General features: G+C 33.8%; 2 protein-coding genes across 4 annotated transcripts; both read right to left on the reverse strand.

Moving 5' to 3' along the window:
* Nucleotides 1-1,907: 1,907 nt before the first annotated feature.
* LOC113507602 (ommochrome-binding protein-like) lies at nucleotides 1,908-5,704 on the reverse strand. Of its 2 annotated transcripts, none has more exons than XM_026890458.1 (2): nucleotides 5,445-5,704; nucleotides 1,908-3,701 (listed from the first exon to the last, which is right to left on the reverse strand). In XM_026890458.1, exon 2 carries the CDS (start codon nucleotides 3,691-3,693, stop codon nucleotides 2,806-2,808), a length of 888 nt encoding a protein of 295 aa, XP_026746259.1. In that variant the 5' UTR covers nucleotides 3,694-3,701; nucleotides 5,445-5,704; the 3' UTR covers nucleotides 1,908-2,805. The 2 variants fall into 2 exon arrangements, with proteins under 2 accessions (XP_026746259.1, XP_026746258.1); XM_026890457.1 differs by lacking the exon at nucleotides 5,445-5,704 and adding an exon at nucleotides 4,545-4,869.
* Nucleotides 5,705-8,420: 2,716 nt separating this feature from the next.
* On the reverse strand, nucleotides 8,421-19,817 carry LOC113507591 (prostamide/prostaglandin F synthase-like). Of its 2 annotated transcripts, none has more exons than XM_026890437.1 (7): nucleotides 19,586-19,817; nucleotides 18,028-18,123; nucleotides 14,443-14,551; nucleotides 13,907-14,035; nucleotides 12,871-13,004; nucleotides 11,738-11,809; nucleotides 8,421-11,379 (listed from the first exon to the last, which is right to left on the reverse strand). In XM_026890437.1, the coding sequence occupies exons 1-7, from the start codon at nucleotides 19,769-19,771 to the stop codon at nucleotides 11,362-11,364; spliced, it is 744 nt and encodes a 247-aa protein (XP_026746238.1). In that variant the 5' UTR covers nucleotides 19,772-19,817; the 3' UTR covers nucleotides 8,421-11,361. The 2 variants fall into 2 exon arrangements, with proteins under 2 accessions (XP_026746238.1, XP_026746236.1); XM_026890435.1 differs by lacking the exon at nucleotides 12,871-13,004 and adding an exon at nucleotides 12,697-12,830 and having other exon boundaries at nucleotides 19,586-19,791.
* Between the last annotated feature and the right edge of the window lie 897 nt (nucleotides 19,818-20,714).

Here is a 20,714-nt window from a genome sequence, read left to right on the forward strand (position 1 = left end):
GGTGAACATTTTATGTGAATAAAATTATGTTATAGTGCAACCAGTCTTGATCAGGATTGATTGTTTGGATAAGGCTGCACCCATTCGAATAGTGACTTACAACAATTATATGGAGTACACTCGTTCCGGCCATAGACCTATTTTTAGATAAATTTCTGTCTTTCATTTCTAACACTCGCGACCCCGCCGCGTCAGCTCATGATCAAGGACTCAGGTTGGGTCCGAAACTAGTCGGGCAATAAATACGCGTGATTAAACCGTTGCATCATTTATTAACACTAGATTTTCTTTGTACTAACAAATAAGGAATCTGAAATAAATAAATTAATATTATAAGGGGTAACGTGTTGCCCAGGTAACTGGGTTGAGGAGGTGAGATAGGCAGTCACACCTTGTAAAACTGACTGTGGTATTTAGCTGAATCCTGTTAGCCTGGAAGTCGGTGTTTTCTTTTACCATTTGCTAATGGTGTCTTAGAATTATTCAGAAAGTACATGTAACATAGGTAATCGTCTGCGTTGGGGATCGAACCTGTTCCATCGTGCATACAAATCCTTGCGTAGAACCGCAAGACCAAAACGATTTGGATTTTTTGTGTTGCAAATCTACATCCCATTGATAAATTTAATTTCAAAACCACACAACATCGTATAGTGTTTTATTTTACAAACAAAACATAATTGTTGTTCCTGGCACCTGCCCATTGTAGCATAAACATCACTTAAATGATTTGCCTTGTTATTTCTCGTTAAGTAAAACAGCTTAGTTTGAAGTTTAAACAAACTTTACAACGTAGGTCAACCAAATAATTCAAATTAAATTCATAGTAATTAATCTAAGGTGGATAATACAGGTACTAAAAGAGTAAGATGTTGAGTATGGATGTTGACGGATATAGGGGAAGAGGACGACCAAGGAAACGATGGATGAATTGTGTGATATGGCTGCAAAGAGTGTTTCTTGTGAGATGACGTCAAAGGTTTGGAAGGAGAAGACATCTTGCGCCGACCCCAAACAATAGGGATGATGACTGGGTATAAAAAGAAAAAATCTCATTAGTCCCTCAGTTAGATAATTGAAAAGTATGAGACACGTATTTTTTCCTTTTTCAGAAAAACTAGAATTGACAAAGATTAACTGCTTTAAAGTTTAGAAGAGGGGGCTTGTGACGTAACGATAGAGTAAAATTTATACTCAATCGTGACGTCACGCGTAAGTTTCATTCACTGTAATTTGGTCAATTTATGTTTGCAGGACAAATAAAAAAATACCTGTCTATTATTATACAAAAAACTACAAGACGGACACTGCAAAAAAACAATGTCATCATCCCTATTATTGGGATAAGGGCAGGGGAATGATGATTCTTTGTAATAAATCGACCAGAAGAATTAAAGTTAATGCCGTCTTGAAGCAGGACCTGCCTGATATGATTCTATAATTTATTTCATTTAGTTTTGGAACTGTATCTCTTTAATGCTACTCTAACAAGGTTGCGTTAAACGTTTAACACTACCGTCGAATGGGTATGAAAGGACTGTTGCATTAAACGTTCAACACTCCTGGGTAGGGATAATGGTAAGAGAAAGATTGAGAGTGAATATGTGACACTCGAATTCAATTCAACCCCACATGAAACAGGGATACCACGTATTTTTTTTCGATTTTGAGTGGTGATTTCTTAAACTTTATTTTTTTTATTATAGAAGCAAACGGCGTAGAAAGGCATTTCTTTTCCCCATCCATTCCACAATTACTTTAAGACGTGACGTCAGACCCCCGGGGCCTAGCGCCGTGTTTAATCTAACCTGTTGTATAATATCAAACAAAAGACAATCAGTTTTAAAGTTGACATAACAACCTTGACCAAAAACCCTGTCTATTATAACAAGAAATAAAACAACAAAAACAATTGAAATGTTTATTAAACTACAGATAACATTATCTCAAGCCCTTTATCTTAACTTCCGCAAGCCGGGTACAGATCTTAGACAATGTTATATTATATCGTCAAAAATTGGAAACTTCAAATGTATCTGTATGTCTGTCTGTGACCTCATAGTTCCCGAACGACTTGAGTGATTTCAGTTTAGTTTTTTATTGTACGAGACATGTTCGATAAAAGTGGTTCTACGCTCGAACCAACAACCTTTGATTTTGGCAGCAAACAGGCATACCACTAAGCTATCACAGCTTATATGGGAGTAACATTTATTTTCGACACGTGACTATGACTTGTCAGCTCTATACATTTGAGTGATTCAATCAGCGTTAGCTCTTGGACAATACAACTTGTTTACAGATCTGTACTATTCGGCTTTTGCCATCACAGTCCGCTGAAAACCGAATACTGAAAAATATTAACTTTATAAATGGAACATGGAAGATTAGAAGAAATTGGTGCTTAAGCAGACTCAAGCGCATCAATATTATCAGAAGAGTACGAGTCTTAACTTTGGCATGTTTTTTACGGATTTGATTCGATTTTTTTATTAAATCCGAATAAAAATATGCTTTTTGCCATCGTTTTAGTATGACAGAACCGAAAACTTATTAGCTAAGCGGTTAATTTTTTCCATCGCTAAACAAAATAGAAAAGTTATAAATGCACGCAATTATCACCTAACTTTTTCAATTCAGTCTTCACTCTATGCCTAATTACCATTTTTGAGAGGTATATTTTTTTATTCTATATTGACGGACTACAAAGAGTGACGACAACCAGACAAAGAAAAAACTTCATCACTAGTTCCAGTACCACTTCCCTCTATGTCCATGTTCCATGATATAAACTATACACTACAATCAGTCAAAGAACGACGCGACTTTCTTTCTCAAAGTCTTCCCTTTCCCTTCATTTGTCACTTTACAACGTCCATACGTTGGCGTCAAATAATACAATTTGTCGTCATCAGCATCATAGTATATGACATTGTTATAATTGTCGAATACTGTCCGTATTGGCGCTCCGCTCCCAAAAGCACCAATTTCCGTCAATCTGCCAGTCCTGTAATTAATTTTGTACAGTCCCCTGTTTTCTCTCTGGACAAAGTAGGCATTATCCTGAATATCAGTAGTCAACGAATAAATTATACTAGAGAAAAACGTGGCTTTGCTTTCCCCCTTTTTCAGTTTATAAACTGTGAAATTACTCATAAAGTATATATCGTCTTTCTTGTCGATTATAAAATCGTCGATATTAAAATCTTTTAACGCTGGAATCGTTTTTGATTGTTTCTTCTCGAGTGTATAAAGCCCTTTGGTCTTGAATATCGTATAGTATATTTTGTCTTTAAACTGCATGTGCCAGATAGTCTTATCAGATAGACCGTACCGAGATGTTTCGTTCGTAATCGGATTGTATTTGTAGATACCATTAGCTCCACCTATATAGACGTCTCTAGTCGCTTGGTCCACAGTTCGGGCGAACGAGAATTGAATATCCGGTATATACAAGAATCTTATATCGTCTAAATCAAATGCAACAGTGTGGTCCGCTGTGCGAGTATCCTCGTAGTGGAAATGGACGATGTTGGCAACCCTGTCGACGGCTAATTGCCCGGATATTGGATGGTTTTGAAATATTAAAGCCTTCGAATAACAAATGCTGTCGAAGCAAGCGTGACAATGGCTTTTACCGGATATTAGTGTCGTTAAAGCCGAAAGGCCGAATACTATTAGATGGTATTTCATTTTCGTTCCTGGAAAGAAAAGCGAGATTTATTGAGGCTTGTTTATTTATTCATTAAGGTAAGAAGAATAGAATAGAGTAGTAAATAGAAAATAATAATTGCTTTTAGTCGATTTCAAATGTTTTTTTATCGATATTTTCGATATGTAGCCAGTACAAATCATTAGGGTAAAAATAGCTTTTGAGGAAAATACTTTTTTGCGCTATGGGGATCGAACCCTTGAAGAGGGCGTTACGCAAAGTAATCATTTGTGTACAAATCTACAAAATATCAGCAATCAATGCATTAGGTATTGACCCGACTGCTACATAATCTCCATTCTGCGTCTAACAATTAAAATCCTCCGTATATATCTTGATATTGAATTGCTCCTGATTGTTTTGAATTACTAACATAATTAACCAAAGACTTTTTCGCCCGAAAACACTAAACCAAGGACTTCTTTTTCGGATATATGAGCTACGAAGTATAAAAATAGAGATAATGACTGGGTATAAAATGACATCTTTTATTAATTTTCAAATAAATATTAGACAAGTATTTAACGATATAACAGAACAAAACAAATAACAAAGATAAACTGCTTTTAAGTTTAAGAAGCTTGTGACGTAACGACATGACGAAATCTAGGTATACACAGAAGTGACGTCACGCGTAGGTACGTTCCATTCACTTTAATTTGATCAATCTATATTTGCTGGACAAAAAAATAACTATCCATTATTATTAATTAAACTTCATTAGAAGTTATGATCCCAAAAATTTCACTGGTTGAAAAACTCGGTTAAATTTAAAACATCGAGACAAAAATATCAAGATTATTGCATGACTGTATTATAGTTAAATACTTACAAAAACATATAAACGTTATATATAAATCCAATAAATCCACTTTCAAACACTTGTAACTAACTCTCTTTGTCTTTCCTTTCACAAAAATCTAGAATTTCTAACAAACGGCTTTATCACGAGCGTATAAATTCCACAGAGTTCTAGCAATAAGTGATAAATAATATTATTTCTACTGCTATCATGTCAATTATTAAGAAACAATGTTACGTACTATTTGCATATGGGCGTAAGTGTAAATTATTTAGGAAATGCAGAAAAAAATTATAACAATCAGATTTAAAAGTTAATAACAACATCCTAAATTCTTAAATACTATATATTAAAGTAGGTACACGTTAGAACGAACAAAACGAAAAAAAAAACTGAGTGTATAAAAAGCATTTTTTTTTTGGATCAAGTATTCATAAAAATAGCTTGAATGAAATCAAATATTGTACCTACTCCCAGATACCAAAGTGTAAAGAAAATACTGTTTGTTTTTTTATATACGGTACCATCCTATACTTTTTATTTAAACATTTAACACTCACACGGTTTTGCGTGTTAGTCCCTCTTTTAATTTAATGTTATTAAATTTGATTGTGTTAAATATTAAGCAAGAAAATATAGCATGCTGGTCAAAGTGAATTTTTTGAACAGCCATTTTATTTCTCGCAGCACTTAAAAACCAGTGAAGGGCGGGCGATTTTTTTTTAATTTGACATTAAAAGCAGCAACTTTGGACAATCTACTTAAAAAAATAATTAAAGTAATGAATTTTGTTTTTCTTACTGTAATCGATTATACTACACATACAGACAGACAGAGAAATATGATAAGTTAAAAATTGAAACAAAAGAAATGCAAAGAATAGCTTTACATAACAGTTCACAAGTTTTATATAATAATAAATTCACTTACCACTTTGTTAGGTCACAGCGTGGCGACGTGCGCATTTTATGTAATGAGACCTCAATATGATCTGTGATACGATTGAGTTGACCTTTGACAAACATGTCACCTTTGACCTCAGGGGCAACGCTCTGATAGACTAGCACAGTTAATTTACTTCATCTTTTACAGCCTCTTCCGTACATTCCGTAGTCTTTTTACGATAAATATTGTAGAGGTTATACTCACCTATAATCTATATTTTTCGTTAAGTTAATAAATAGGTATAACAGATTAATGTAATTTTTTTGATAAAACTATATTTCTTTTTGTTAGCTACTTAAATAAAGGTAAACAATATTAATGTAACTTTTTAATAATAATTATTTAAAAAAAAAACCGGCCAAGTGCGAGTCAGACTCGCGCACCGAGGGTTCCGTACAAACCTGATGATGTAACTAAAAATTTAAGGTTTTCGGAATTTTTCCTTTATGTGTGCTATAAAACGTTGCTTCGTGCCAAATTTCAAGATTCTAGGTCGACTGGAAGTACCCTTTAGGTTTTGATTCCCTTGCGAGTACTTGCGAGTTTCAAAATATGCAGCTTAAATTGCTGTTTCTTTTGATTGCGTTGACATAGAAGTTTGATTTTGTTACAGCTTAAAGGTATTATAGACCTGAGTATTTGGTATGAATTTCAATTTAATACCTCTACGCGTTTATGAGGAAATAGGTAGAAAGTTTAAAATTATTAAAAAAAAAAATATTATGTGATGTAACTAAAAATTTATGGTTTTTGTAATTTTTCCTTTATCTATGGTATAAGACGTTACTTCGTACCAAATTTCAAGATTCTGAGTTTACGGGAAGCACCCTGTAGGTTTTGATTCCCTTGCAAGTGTCGAAAATTTGCGGCATAAACGGCTGTATCTTTTGATTGCGTTGCCTTAGAAGTTTGATTTTTTCACAGCTTCAAGGGACAGTAGACCTGAGTAATTGATATAAATTTCAGCTTCATACCTCCACGCGTTCCCGAGAAAAAGGGTCTTGACAGACGGACGGACGGACGGACGGACGGACAGACGGACGGACAGACGGACAACAAAGTGATCCTATAAGGGTTCCGTTTTTTCCTTTTGAGGTACGGAACCCTAAAAACGTTATACATTGGTTCTTAGTCGCGTTTTATTTTAACTAAAATACACCAAGATTGTTTACCCTTGTAAACCTAAAGAAATGGATTATACCTAGTGCAGAAAAACTGTTGATATATAAGTAAGTAGGTGCCTTTAAAATCGGTTGCAGTACTTAGATAAACTTACAAACAAACATCTTGTAGCCTCAACAATATAATGTATACAGAAAAAAAATATAGACATTATATACTCTTAAACGCAGTGTAGGACGTCCTCAGGCACGGTGGAGTGATGACTTGCGCAAGACGGCTGGCAGGAGCTGGATGCGAGAAGCCGAAAATCGATCTCAGTGGCGTGCTCTTGGAGAGGCCTATGTCCAGCAGTGGACTGCGATAGGCTGATGATGATACTCTTAAAGCGAGTTCACAGGTGCTTCTCATCAGATAAAAAACAAATATCTTCTCAGTACGTACCTAGTAACTTTTATATTTATACAAAATGCAATATATAGTGGAAACAACTACGATTAATTATATTATCATAACAGATAACCCTAATTGACCTAAACACTGATATTACTTTTGTTTTGCAAGTCGAAAAATTTCCAGATCGTTATGTAAACAAACTAGTATTTATCGAATAAAGTCTATGTTTTACAATGATCTCTTAATCGTCTGGTAAAGCGGCAAAGGACCATTCAACTTAATTGTCAAAGCATTACCTGTACAAAGAGGCCGAAATAACCTTTTATTACTAGTCAATACTTGCAGCATCGCTCACCTGGATGTCGGTTATAGCTGCAAAGCATTATCCGCCCATACCACCTTCGGATAAAATGTAGGCTTTGCGTTAATCCAGGGTGTCAGCTACACCATATTTATTTTTATCGAATTCGGTCCAGACATTTTAACGAGAAGAATTAACAAAAATACACACACATACAAACACACTCACATACTTTCACATTTAGAATATTACTGTGATTTTCAGGTAATGAGAACAAACAAAAACAGAATAAGTAATAAACATTTATTTCTAAAACACATTGAGCGTTACATTATCGCTTGATAAAATAGAAACAATCAAATATAAACGAATATAACATTACACAAGAAAAATCTTATAATTACAAATGTATAGAAAACTCTAATAGACTGGAAGGTACCAACGTGATGTAGAAAACCTTTTTGCTAAGGCCTGATTCGCACGGGAGCTTTTTTAACGCGGGTTATAAAGCGTTCAAATAGAACAAATGCATTTCCAAGTGCATGTTCATACGACTATTCCCTTTAGCGCCCAACGCCCAAATGCAACACTACTCGAAAAAAGCGTCGCGTTTAAAAAGCACGGACCTATGAACAAGTACTTGGAAATGCATTTGTTCTATTTGAACCCTTTTTTAACGCGCGTTAAAAAAACTCCAGTGCGAATCAGAACTAACAGAATTCTATTTTAATTATTTTTTAAATATGGACAGGAGGTCCATTTGAAAGTCTAGCTTAGTACTAGCACTGAAAACAGTCCCTCAAGCCAAAGAGCATTTCTACAATCTTCAAAGTTCGACTGGCCTGTTAGTCTAGTGGTAAGAGACCCTGACTGCTATACCAGATGTCATGGGTTCGATTCCCACCCAGAACAAATGTTTGTGTGATGAGCACGATCATTTGTTCTGTGTCTGGGTGTTTTTTATCTATAATATGTATATATTTAGATGATTTAAATATGTTTATCATTTATCTAGTACTCATAATACAAGCTTTGCTTAGTTTGAAACTAGATGGCGTTGTGGATGTTATTTAATAATATTAATAACGTCAATTAATACCGTATGTACGGAAATGACATTTATAACTTTGACGATTGTGGACTCCTTTTGGCTAGAGGGACTGTTGTGTTATCGTTGTGAAAGGGAGACGCCGCTAGGCATTGTATGTGCCGTCTCGCTTCCACACTATCAACCATTCTGGTTACAAAATATTTACTGCATTCGATTTATATCATAGTTTTTTTTGTTAAGAATCTACAATTCGAGTCCCATAGAACGAACTTACACATTTTATGACTTTCAAAATCCTATACTTGGCTTTAGTTTTCTTCGCTCTCTGTTTAAAACTGTTCAATATAATATTTGTCAACCAACCAATGAGATTAGTCGACATAAAGGTACTCAACCATTTACATAGGCTATGTGACACAGTTTAATCGAATAAATCATTACAGTCCATCATGGAATTCATTGTTTCAAATCAATTAATAACTTTAACAAATAACCCAGTCTTAATCATTTTGGAATTTTATAAGTCCCACTATTGTAACAATTTACACCCTCTCACAAGATAAGTAGACTCCTAAAATATAGGAAAACCAATGACAATCGCGTTACTACTTTTGGTCCACTTTGGCTATCTATAAACCAATATTTAAGCCTTTATACACGTCTAATGACCTCTCTGTACAATCCATGGCAAGCTAACACTTTTTTAAGACTGCATGCACTAACCTTTTAAGAGGCTATGTACTAAAAAGTTAAAACGAAGGAAATGGACCTAAATAATAAACCCTCTGCCTCTTTCAGTATCGAACACCCGACCTCATCATATTTAACTACCATATATTCCCATGATTTTAAGTCACCACTGTGAGAAATAAAGCTGCCTGTATAAAAACAATAGTGTAAAGGAAAAAAAATATGTTTAATCCTTCTGACAGATTACCCAAAAATATATAATACGTATTATTCATTTTATCACATAATGAAAAAGGAACGAAGATTGAACGCACCTAACATGATGAAATGTGTGGTCGTCACGACTAGTAACATAGAGGCGTACTGGTAAGTGACGTCACACAAGGTTTAATTTCACTGTATCGCCTTCTTTTTGTTTACGAGATAAAATAAGAAAAAGCGTGTCAAATATCATTTTGGAAATTGTCCGACGGACTATACTGTTCTTTTATCAATACCCTATTGTTACTATAACGTGTTGAATATAGCTGCCATCTGGCGGCTTCCCCCATATTTGTAAGTAACCGCGAATGCGTTTAAAAGGCTAAACCAGAACAGCCTTTAAATACTATGTAATAGTATCACTCGTTCAGCTTCAGAATGAATAAGCTGATAGGGATGGTATAAGTACCTAATGAAGCATTATTTTTATATTACATTTTATTTATTTTAAGTTTTAATTCAGATAGTAAGTTTGAACGTGCGGTTTTTAACGCCCTTGGCGGAAGACAATTTAATTAAAATACTCCTCAAAAACGGCTTGACTGATTCAGATGAAGTTTAATATGCATTTTCAATTGGTCTGAGAATCGAATACTATGTATTTTAGATACCCTTTAGAGATAAGGGTTTACACCAGACGCCATCTTTTTCTTATTCGTATTAAATGTTTTTTTCTATGCCTCTAGCAATCATTCATATTGCAAAACAACGTTATCCGGGTCAGTCTATTTACCAGTAGAATCTAATGTTTCACCGATTGCGTTAAAAGGAGAGTTATGTTTTTTACACATTCAAAGCTCACCATCTGAACTCAAACATACATTACAATGTTTACAATATTTTAAGTCTTTTAAATATAAAAATGCACCTTGTCATGTAGGCAATAAGGTTCAAAACACCGATCACCCTAAATTAAATTACATTACAGGTATAAAAATACAACATTTATAATAATCAGTCCATACGTAGTATCCAGTACATTGACTATAATTTTCGTTAAATATTAAAAACTATCAATTTAACAACTCTCTTGGATTTCACGTCATTATTTTAAAATAAATAAATAATAAAATATAAGATAAATTCATAAAAATATATAAAACAAAATCTAATATTACAATAATACTAAAAAATAAATGTCTTTTGAATTCGTTGTAAAAAACAACTATATAGCGGATAGCCGAGAGGTTGAGGTCACAAAACCAAACCCACTGTACGCGACATGTCGCGGGTTCGATCCCCGCGCAGGACAAGCAGTTGTGTGGTCCACGAATGCTTGTCCTGAGTCTGGGTGTCTTTGTGTATGTGACTTGAATGTTTTAGAAACGCAACACAAGGATTCAATTCCTCTGTGCAGGAGTGTTAATTAAGAACATTAATTAAAGCTGCCAATTTTAAGTAAAGCCTCGTTAGATAGGCAAATAAGATAATTTAAAAATCTTTTTGATTGATTCAGAATCAAGTAATCGCAGTTTATTACGCGACTGATAAAAAACTTTGCATAATGTTTTCAGTATGAATTTATTAAATCATTACTCTTTTTATAACTCTGATTTTGTTAAACAAACAAAACTCTTTATAGGTTCTCTAGAATATTTCACTATAATTAAATAGTGTATCAATTATTTATGTATTACTCCTATTAAAAACAGAATTTACGATTTTTAATTAAAAGTTCATTTTAACTTTTTTTCTGATCACCATTACATTAAATCAATTGTCTAAATTACTTCACACATTCCTTTATTGAATAAACATATAGACGAGAGAATTTACAGTTCACTCATTCATTCAGCGAGTGAACGACAAATCTCATTAATCTGAACCTACCTAACGAATAGCATAGCATTATAATTTCCTCAACAAAACCAAGGTACCAATAAAACATATTCAAGGCACCTTTAAACTTACAATTTCGCTTGCCACACATTCATTGCGTGGTAACTTCAGTCTCATAGTTAACAAGGTCCATAGAAAACCGTCAATGTATTGGATACTACACCCAGGTGCGTTTACATCGCCTGTCCGTCCATATCGTGTGGATGGGGGCAAGCGAGCGGGATTGTAGAGTCTGTAGCCACGGCTTAGGGCTTCGCTTCTGTCTGGAAAATGGATAATTAGTGCTGTTCAAGTTAGTTGTTCTAACTACAGTTTACTTAAATACTTAGAATGAAGCTAAATCTAAAATATTAAATAAATAAATGGTTTTAACATCTATTACAATACAAAAATACTGTTCAGGAGATTTTAATTATGATGATATTGGTTGACTTGTTCAAATAATTTTACTCAAAACAGATAAACTACAATACAGAAAATGTATCTGCTATTATCTTAAGTTTAATTAATAGGTACAGTAGATTGAATATGGTTGAATCAAATTGATGTATTAAATGTGAATTGACTTAATATTGATGTCTAACATAGTCTACAACTATTATTTAATAGTTTCATACGTACAGTGCACTCCTTTTCTTCGGCCTTCTTGTTCGCCATTGTCTCTGGGTTGTACTCGTTTTCGAGACCGAAGTGCTGAAATCATAGAATATATAATTAAATTTATAATCATCATCATCATCTCAGCCTATCGCCGTCCACTGCTGAACGTAGGCCTCCCCCAAAGAGCGCCAACCATCCCGGTCCTGGGCAGCCCGCATCCATCCGCTGCCAGCCACCTTCTTCAAATTTATAATAAAGTTATTATATTATTTAGCCGACGGGAGGTAAACAAAATACTACTGTGCTCGTAGATGTGAAAAAAAAAAAAATATTTTAGTTGGGAGTTACGAAGTGTCGGGACTTGTTATTTATTCATCTTTGTGAGTCTCTACTGGTAGTTAGAAGCTAGAAATCCTGATAACCACTCTCACATTGAGGAGGTCCGATATACGGTCGCTTCTTGTAAAACACTGGTCACTTTAGCTGCATTTGAGTAGACTGAAAGGCGACCGAAAATGTATGATGATAATATTTGTTCAATACTTCAAGCCCATCTATCTAATTTAATTTTAGGGCTAAGTAAGATTACTTTGTGTTATCTATCTATACTAATATATAAAGCTGAAGAGTTTGTTTGTTTGTTTGTTTGTTTAAACGCGCTAATCTCAGGAACTACTGGTCCAAATTGAAAAATTTCTTTTTGTGTTGAATAGACCATTCATCGAGGAAGGCTTTAGGCTATAAACCATCACGCTGCGACTAATAGGAGCGAAGATACAATGGAAAATGTAAAAAAAAAACAGGGCAGGTATAAATCATAACTTATATCTTCTACGCACGGGGACGAAGTCGCGGGCAACAGGTATTAACTTATAAAAAGAACAATGTCCAAAATTCGAAATCCTCTGTATCTCAGAAAGCTCGTTAAGCTATTTGTCAAATTGTATATTAAGTCTTTTAAAAATAAAACCAATACAAACCTTCAGAATATCCTTATTAGACAAATGGTCAGCTGGTCCAGACTGAACAAAATGGCGGAGTACGTTCCCGCCCTTTTGCACCAGAACCGCGCCACCAACTTGCACCCAATCACCCTTGGTATCACCACCGAGGCCTATTATACAAATAGGACAAAATAATGTAAAGGTATTAACCTCTAAAATATCCGTATTCGGCATTCGGTCGGCCGGTCCCATTTGCACGAAGTGGTTAATTAGTTTCCCGCCTTTTCTGTATAATAAAGCGCCGCCATTTTGTAATCCGTCACCAATAAGGTCGGAATCCAGACCTGTGATTTACTCGTGTTAATATTTTGTTTTATTGTAAAACTAAGTTACGTTTTTAATATCTACTGAATTTTCTACAATTTTTTTTTTGGCAACGGCAACGGATATACAAAAACAGCTACGCTTTATTCTACTTAGGCCCGATTTTTCAATCGTCAGACAACCTTTATCTGAGGAATAAATATGGCCGTTTGACATATTTTCTTTACAAAAGCTGTCAAAACGTCAAACATATTCGTCGAATGAAAGTTATCTGACGATTGAAAAATCGGCCCTAAGAAGGTTGAAATTGTAAGGCCAATTCTTGTAAACGAGCGCGCTGATTATGTAATTACAAGGTAATTACCATTAAATATGATTTTTCCTTAATAACTTTATTCAAAGTGCACCATTATTCCAGTCTTGGAGAACATTTTGCCATACGTAAAAAAATCGGTTCCTACAAGAACTGGCCAGCAATAAAAATACAAATGAACATGGCGTTTGAACAACTAAAAAAAAAGTATTCTTCAAATTTGATCAGTTAGAGTGGCCAAAGAATTTACTGCGACTGCAGAGTTGATAACTAACCACAGCATATAAATTTAAAAAAAATTAAAAATAAGGTTACCATTCAAATATACCAGTCATATATAAATATATTATTGCATAAAAGACAATATTTTTGGGTACCTAGTTTAACTCTTTTTAAGAACCTAAAGAAAGTTGACTTGAGTAATGGCAATGCTGTATCGCATTGGAACAAAATTTCCTGAAAATAATGAAAATAGATATTTTTTTCGAAAATTGACCTAAATTTTTCTTGTCTCACCGTTGACTGACAAATAAATATAAATTGTCTGCTGGCTCTGTTCATCTGTTTTTCATCTACTATACAAGCTGACCGTACAATGACGTCACTAACCCAAGCCACGCCCCTTAGAGATGGCGTCACGCGACTGCTTCCAGAATAATGACGTAATGATCGTGACTACGTTGAATCTCTTGAAGCCAAGACGCTGGTACGTTGATAAGTCATCCACGTAATACAGTTCTGAAAAAATAACAGTGCATTTTAGGGTTCTGTATCCAAACGGCCAGTCAAATCGGAACTCTAGTACTGAGTTTCTGCTGTCTATCCATCCGTGATTAGACTAGCTTTATGAACCATTTAACTCATTATTTATTGCAAATTTGTTTCTCTTCAGCTTATTTGTACGGAACTCTTAGTGTCGCGAGTCCAACAGGCCTATAACCAATTTTTTTTTTGTAACAAGAAAATATGTACCCCTTTTTAAGTCATTAGATTTACACTGTTAAATTGAATTTTTAAACATAAATGGGAAATTTTCAGCCGACTTAAAAAAAATATTCTCAATTCGTCGACCGACTCTGCAGATTTTTATTTGAGGTCGGTTGTATTATATCTTTTGTAATTAAACAATATTATTATGTCTTTACCTCCATCAAAGAATTTTCCATCAACAAACTCCTTGGAGCCCGCCTCCTCCACTCCAACACCGATCAGCTTAATATTGTGTTTGTTCAAAACTGGGGTTATTTCACTCAACTGAAATACAAATATGTAATTTTAAGTCACTTCCAGAACTAGTTAAACAGATTTTGGTAACAGTACCTGAGCAACGAGCGGGTGCTTTCTTTATTTTCTGAAAAAAAAAGACCCCGCACTAACGATTTTAATCCTTGTGACGAGGGAGGTTCCACAAACATTCATTTTACATCACATACATAAAGTCAGCCGAACAAGAAAAATGTCAAAGATAAACTGTTCAAAAAGTTATAGGACGTGCTTGTGACGTAACGATTCCCTAAATAAAATGTATAAACAATCGTGATGTCACGCGTAAGCTCCGATAAAATAAATTTTCATCATCAACATTCCTAATATGCGCCAAGCTATTTTGGGTAAAACAAGTTAAACGTGATTTTAATACCTGTTTATTATTTTATACTCTGACTAACATGAATTATAATTATAAAATTGGGGGAACTGAATCTTGTCAAAATGAGTCCATGATACAAAAATTTCAATACAGCTAAGTTCATGTACATTTTAAAACGCTCATGTCTACGGTAGTAAGCACAAAAATTGAGCGATATTGATTATAGATTTTAGATTACACACCGCGTAGGTCTGTTATCAAAAGCGATATACCAAAAACGGCAATGTATTGCAATTTTGAACGATATTTACGCATCGCCTGAATCAGCTTGGAATATAATAGTGGTAATATATAAAGCTGAAGAGTTTGTTTGAACGCGCTAATCTCAGGAACTACTGGTTTGATTTGAAAAATTCTTATCTATAGGCTATATAAATTCACGCTGCGACTAATAGGAGCGAAGATACAATGGAAAATGTGGAAAAAACGGGGAAAATTCTAACCACGTGGACGAAGTCGCGGGCAACAGCTAGTCTGTAATACCTGTCAACATGAATCAGCAAGTAGGCGGCAAATAAAATCATTATCTGACCAAGCGATCACCTTTAGACTTTAATCAAAGTGCAGTTGTAAAACGTAAGTTCCGCGCTAATAACTAAATGTTATGCAACTATCAGCGTTTACTATGAAATTATAATGCAGGACTGATGTGATGGGGCAACGAGACAACACGATAGACAACTGCGGAGTCAATTATTGTAGGAGAATATGACTATCTATCTATATCGAATAGTGGCAAATTTTATCCAATTTTTCGGCAGTTTCTATAATTAGGACCAAAAGGCCCAATTCTATATCTTGACATAATAATATTACAGGTGTGAAAGAGAGATACCGATCGACGACATGTATTGCGGTGTCACGCTTTCACAATATATTACTTAAAGACGTGGTAAATTTCCAGACACTGGTTACCGACCCAGCAGGATTGCAATTCCCCAGCAGAATTAAGGCGGTTCCGTTTTAGTCAAGACAAGTCTGACATATCCTTTTGCTCAACGGAGAGAAGACGGAATAAAAAAAGCACCGGTTACCATAATTTCTGCTCAACCCAAAGCGGGAGAGGACGATAAAAAGGCACCTGTTACCATTATTTGTAGTAGATAGTAACATCGAATTATCTATCTATATGACGCCTATTTTATCAAATTCCTTAGCTTCTAGAACAAAATTTGTTCGTGTCACATTATCAGGTAGATAACTTGAATTAGGAGATTATGACGATCAAACCGTTTGGATATCTGCTATGGGAATGTTTTTGGAGTTTTTTGGTGTTAGGTATTTTATCTGTTTGTATAGACGAATGGGATAGGTTATGACTAGTGCAGTTCCGAACACCGCATAGACGTAATGCGTCAGTATGTAATAAATCATTATCCATACTGATATTATAAATGCGAAAGTATATCTGTCTGCCTCACTTTCAAGCTAAAACTACTGAACCTTATGTAATTAAATTTGGTACATAGATAGTCTAGAACCTGAGAATAGGCTACTTTTTAACTAAAACAAACGGTTTCAAAGGGAAGTTTTTCGGAATTGACAATGGCTTTGAAATTTGACTCGTTTAAAATAATGAAAAATGGGCACAGCAGTTTTAGGGTATTATGATTATAGATGCGATAACTCGTTTAGCTCTATTTTTGGACCATTACGTGACTTAAACATTGATTCAAGTAATGCAAGTAAAAATAGCTCATAATTCGTTTTATTATATTAGGTCTAACGAACTGTCTATTACTCAGATGTATAAAATGTGTAATTAAATAAATAAATAAACATATTATACAAAAACAACCCCAAAATTTACATCTAATATATAAAATTCCCGTGTTACGATTTTAGTTACCGTACCTGGTCTACTCCTCCGAAACGATTCGACCGATTTTTATGAAATTTTGTGTACATATTGGGTAGGTCTGAGAATAGAACAACATCTATTTTTATAATAAAATTATTTTTTATATTTTTTGGACGACATTTTTTGTTTTTATTTTTTTATAATGTGTCATTAAAAATACATACAACTAGAAAAACATTACAAGGCAAAACAACGTTTGACGGGTCAGCTAGTTTTAATATAAATATTGTTTTAGTACAGTTACTATAACCAGTTTCACTACGTCTAAATGTTTTCAACAACAATACTATATAGACGATCTTATGTTATTAAAACTCGACCATATAAAATCGAATCACGTAATTATGTATGTATGTGACCTTAATGGCCTCTGAGACGAAGATGAATACATAACTTAAAATAAAGGAACATGGGTAGATATTAATTCGTAGAGACCAACTTCGGGAGTCAGTTATGCCGGGTAGCCGAGGCAAGCCCGCTGTGCGCGACGCACTGCGGATTCGATCCCCGCGCAGGACAAGCATTTGTATGATCCACGAATGCTTGTCCTGAGTCTGGTTATCTTTTTGCTTGACTTGAATGTTTGTAACCCAACGCGACACAAAGACCAAATTTAATAATGGGTTTAGAAGCGTAACACCGCGATCCACAAACTTTCTAAATATTTAGTCAAACCTTTTTAGGTTTAACTTTACTACGCGTTTATTGAGAATAACCTTCTACTGCGCATTCTTCGTACAATAACTATTGTGCAAGTGTACAACTGTCTATAAACCTGTTTGGAATCTTAACAATGTTTAATTATTATTACAATCTTGTTATTTTTGACCCCAAAAGACATCTAAGTACTTGACAAGCGAAAAGTTTAATGATTACGCGAAGATTTCTACAACATTACATTACATACTTTCTACATTTTATTAATTGCCAAGTAAAAAAATATTGTTCATATTCGTGCACACGAAATCAACAATTCTTTAGCTACCTAATATAAATCTTAAAGCTGGTACTTAGCTGAATCCGATTAGACTGGAAGCTGACCGCAACATAGTTGGGGCTAGGCCGATGATGAATAGAAATCTTAAAGGAGCGATTATACTACCCTGCCCCAGGTTCCTGGCCTCCATAAACGACACATAGTTTTAAACAAAGATCGGTGACAAAATAATAATTATACCCATACAATTTGGGTTTTAAGTAGATATTATATTCTATTCTTACCTCTTTAGCCCACAGCCTGCAGAGCATGCAGCCCCAGCGGCGGAAGAAGATAATGGCCACATTCTGATCCTCCCAGAAACGCTTCAACTCAAAAGTCTGAAAATTTAAATTATATACTTATCATAATACCTAGACCTAGTATAGAAGCATTTTGGAAACAAATTGGCTCTATCATTGGATTTAAAGTTCTGCCAAAGTGAAGGAAAATAAATCTTCTAACAATAGTAATTTTTGAGTTGCTGCAGCAAAACTTATCTCAAAGAAAAATCTTTAAAAAAAGGGTGATCTTTTTTTAAATTTGAAACTTCCTCTTTTAATTGCTAAATATTTATTTTAATAACCAAATTTTGGGAGCAGCATTTGGGGATGATTACCAACTATATTACCAACTTTACTTCATTTATAATATTATAGTTTTTTAGTTCACACCAAAAAACAAAAAATATCATTGACTGTATAGTGTCAATATTAAAAAAAAAGTAATGAAGTTATGCTGAAGGATAGAATAATCAGTAGGATTCTTCAAAAAGTATTTAGCTCATAAAAATTGAAAGTAAAGTTAAGAGACAACAGAGAATATAGATATTCTTGCTTTCTTTTCATATCAGCGAAAAACAATGCATTCTGATAACCTGTTAACTTTTATAATGTTTTTATTTTGATAAGAACTGTAACTGATATTTTTTGTACTTTCTATATTTGCAGTAAAAATAAAAACAATACAAGCAGTTAAAACTCCAGATTTGATGCAATAGGCTGTATAGAAGACAATATATAGAAAGGGATGAGGATAGACAGGCTGAATGGCAAATGTCTTGTGCCATATAAGTTATAATGAAGCAAAAAAGACCTCATTTGCTGTTTTTTAACAAGTAGGTAGGAGTTATTGTTTGGTTTGGAAAAGTTTTTCTTAGTGTTAAAGAAATAATCAGTGAAATAGACAATTTTTTAGATAAAATTTGATATCTAATTTAATAGTGGTTTCTTAGGTTTACGCGAATGTTAGACATTGAATGAAAAATGGTATCATGGTCAGGGGCAGTCTGCCCGTGACCATGATACCTGCAAAGGTGTTGAAACGTCGGGAACTAAAATCTAAAATTAAACCACGATAAAATCCGTAAAAGTAGTTTCATTTCAATTTAATTTAAATAGGTAGGTTCTTATGAAAGGCCCAAGAATATGCTGTATAGAAAAATCTGATTACATAAATACCTGGATATAATTATTTCATATCAGAAAATACCTATTTTTCCTTGTTATGCGACTGGATAATTACATTAAGTACATAAGTACATTCAATGGAAGTAATTAATAAGTAGAGCTCACAAATTATTACAAAGTTATGAAACTACAGTTAAAAGCCGTTAAACTGTAACAAGACTCATTTATATCTTATATTTCCTAACATTTCCAATGTGAAAACCTGATTTCTTTCAGTAAATCCTTTAAAACTATTTAATAATATTGGCAGAATAATAAATAATGTAGCACTCAACACAAATTAAAAAAAAAACAACGCATAAAACTTGAAATGAGAATCTACAGACATATTTACCTCACCGGTTGCGATGCTTTTTACTTTTTGTGATCCAATTTCAGAAGTATTTGTAGACATTTTTGCTTTTTGACTGTTATTTATAATAATTTTGTGAAAACTCAAGTAACTTGTTCTGTACGCCGCGAAGTGAACAACATGAATGAAATGATTATTTAATTTCTTTGACAGATGACAGATGGCCATTCCTTAAAATTTTGACGAATATTCGAGATTGTCAACTATGACCACAGAATGTTAATACAAAAAGAGTAATAACATTTGAGAGAACAACTTATTTTAGCGCTAAAATAATTTAATCCCGCTTTTTAATGGTTTTCATTTACAAATAAATCAAATTAATAAGTCAAAACTGTCTTGACGCTTCTTCTCTTCAAAGGTATGAAAATTTGGACAAGAGCCAAAATTGTAGCTAGATATTGCCACAGAATAGATCATTGAAATTTTATCATAATATACTGAAAAGACAAAATTTTTTCTTTGTTTCGTTGTTTAAATAATGATGATGATGATGATAATGGAACTTTCAGAGACTTGTCCCCCTCATTAGCTCTCATACGACCTTTGCCCATAAAAGAACGAATGAGTAGAACTTTGCAAGATTTGACAGAAAAGTGTCAAAGAAAAAAAATTTTGTCAATCGATTTGATAGTGGCGTACGCTCGATTCAATGTTATTAATTTGAAAAACATTATTGGGAGTCTAATCCCTGTAAATCCCCGACAAACCTAGCCTGCATTTTTACAGACATTATAACATCTATGCCGTTCTTGAATAATTTGGCTGTTGTCATATTTCCCTTATGTGATAAGGTTCTAGTCTGTTGCAAATTTTAATAATCATTTCTTTTACGAACTACAAAATGAAAATTTGTCAATTTTCTAGTTTCTTAATTGAACAAAATGCTAAGTATATTTGTTCATAGAAGAGTGGCACCTTAAAAGATGTAGTTCTGCGCTTCATCTTGTATAATTTTAGTTATTATTTTAATTTTAAAAACCTAAGATTATGTATAATATCGAAATTTGAAGGGCAATCGAACTATAAACTGCTTTATGTTTCCTTTTTCAAATGTATAATTAATGAGTTTTCATTAACTGTTACGTTTTTCTTCGTTTAAATCGATTAA

The sequence above is a fragment of the Trichoplusia ni genome, unplaced genomic scaffold (assembly GCF_003590095.1).
Source record: "Trichoplusia ni isolate ovarian cell line Hi5 unplaced genomic scaffold, tn1 tig00002950, whole genome shotgun sequence".
NCBI classification, from domain to species: Eukaryota; Metazoa; Arthropoda; class Insecta; order Lepidoptera; family Noctuidae; genus Trichoplusia; species Trichoplusia ni.

Excerpts from the sequence above, each read along its gene's own strand:
- LOC113507602 (XM_026890458.1), bottom strand. The coding sequence starts at position 3,693 with ATGAAATACCATCTAATAGTATTCGGCCTTTCGGCTTTAACGACACTA.
- LOC113507591 (XM_026890437.1), bottom strand. The coding sequence starts at position 19,771 with ATGGCCATCTGTCATCTGTCAAAGAAATTAAATAATCATTTCATTCAT. Across the intron at positions 18,124-19,585 it reads AAAGCATCGCAACCGGTGAG|ACTTTTGAGTTGAAGCGTTT; the intron begins GTAAATATGTCT and ends TTAAATTTTCAG. Across the intron at positions 13,005-13,906 it reads CTCTAAGGGGCGTGGCTTGG|GTCTGGATTCCGACCTTATT; the intron begins GTTAGTGACGTC and ends AGTAAATCACAG.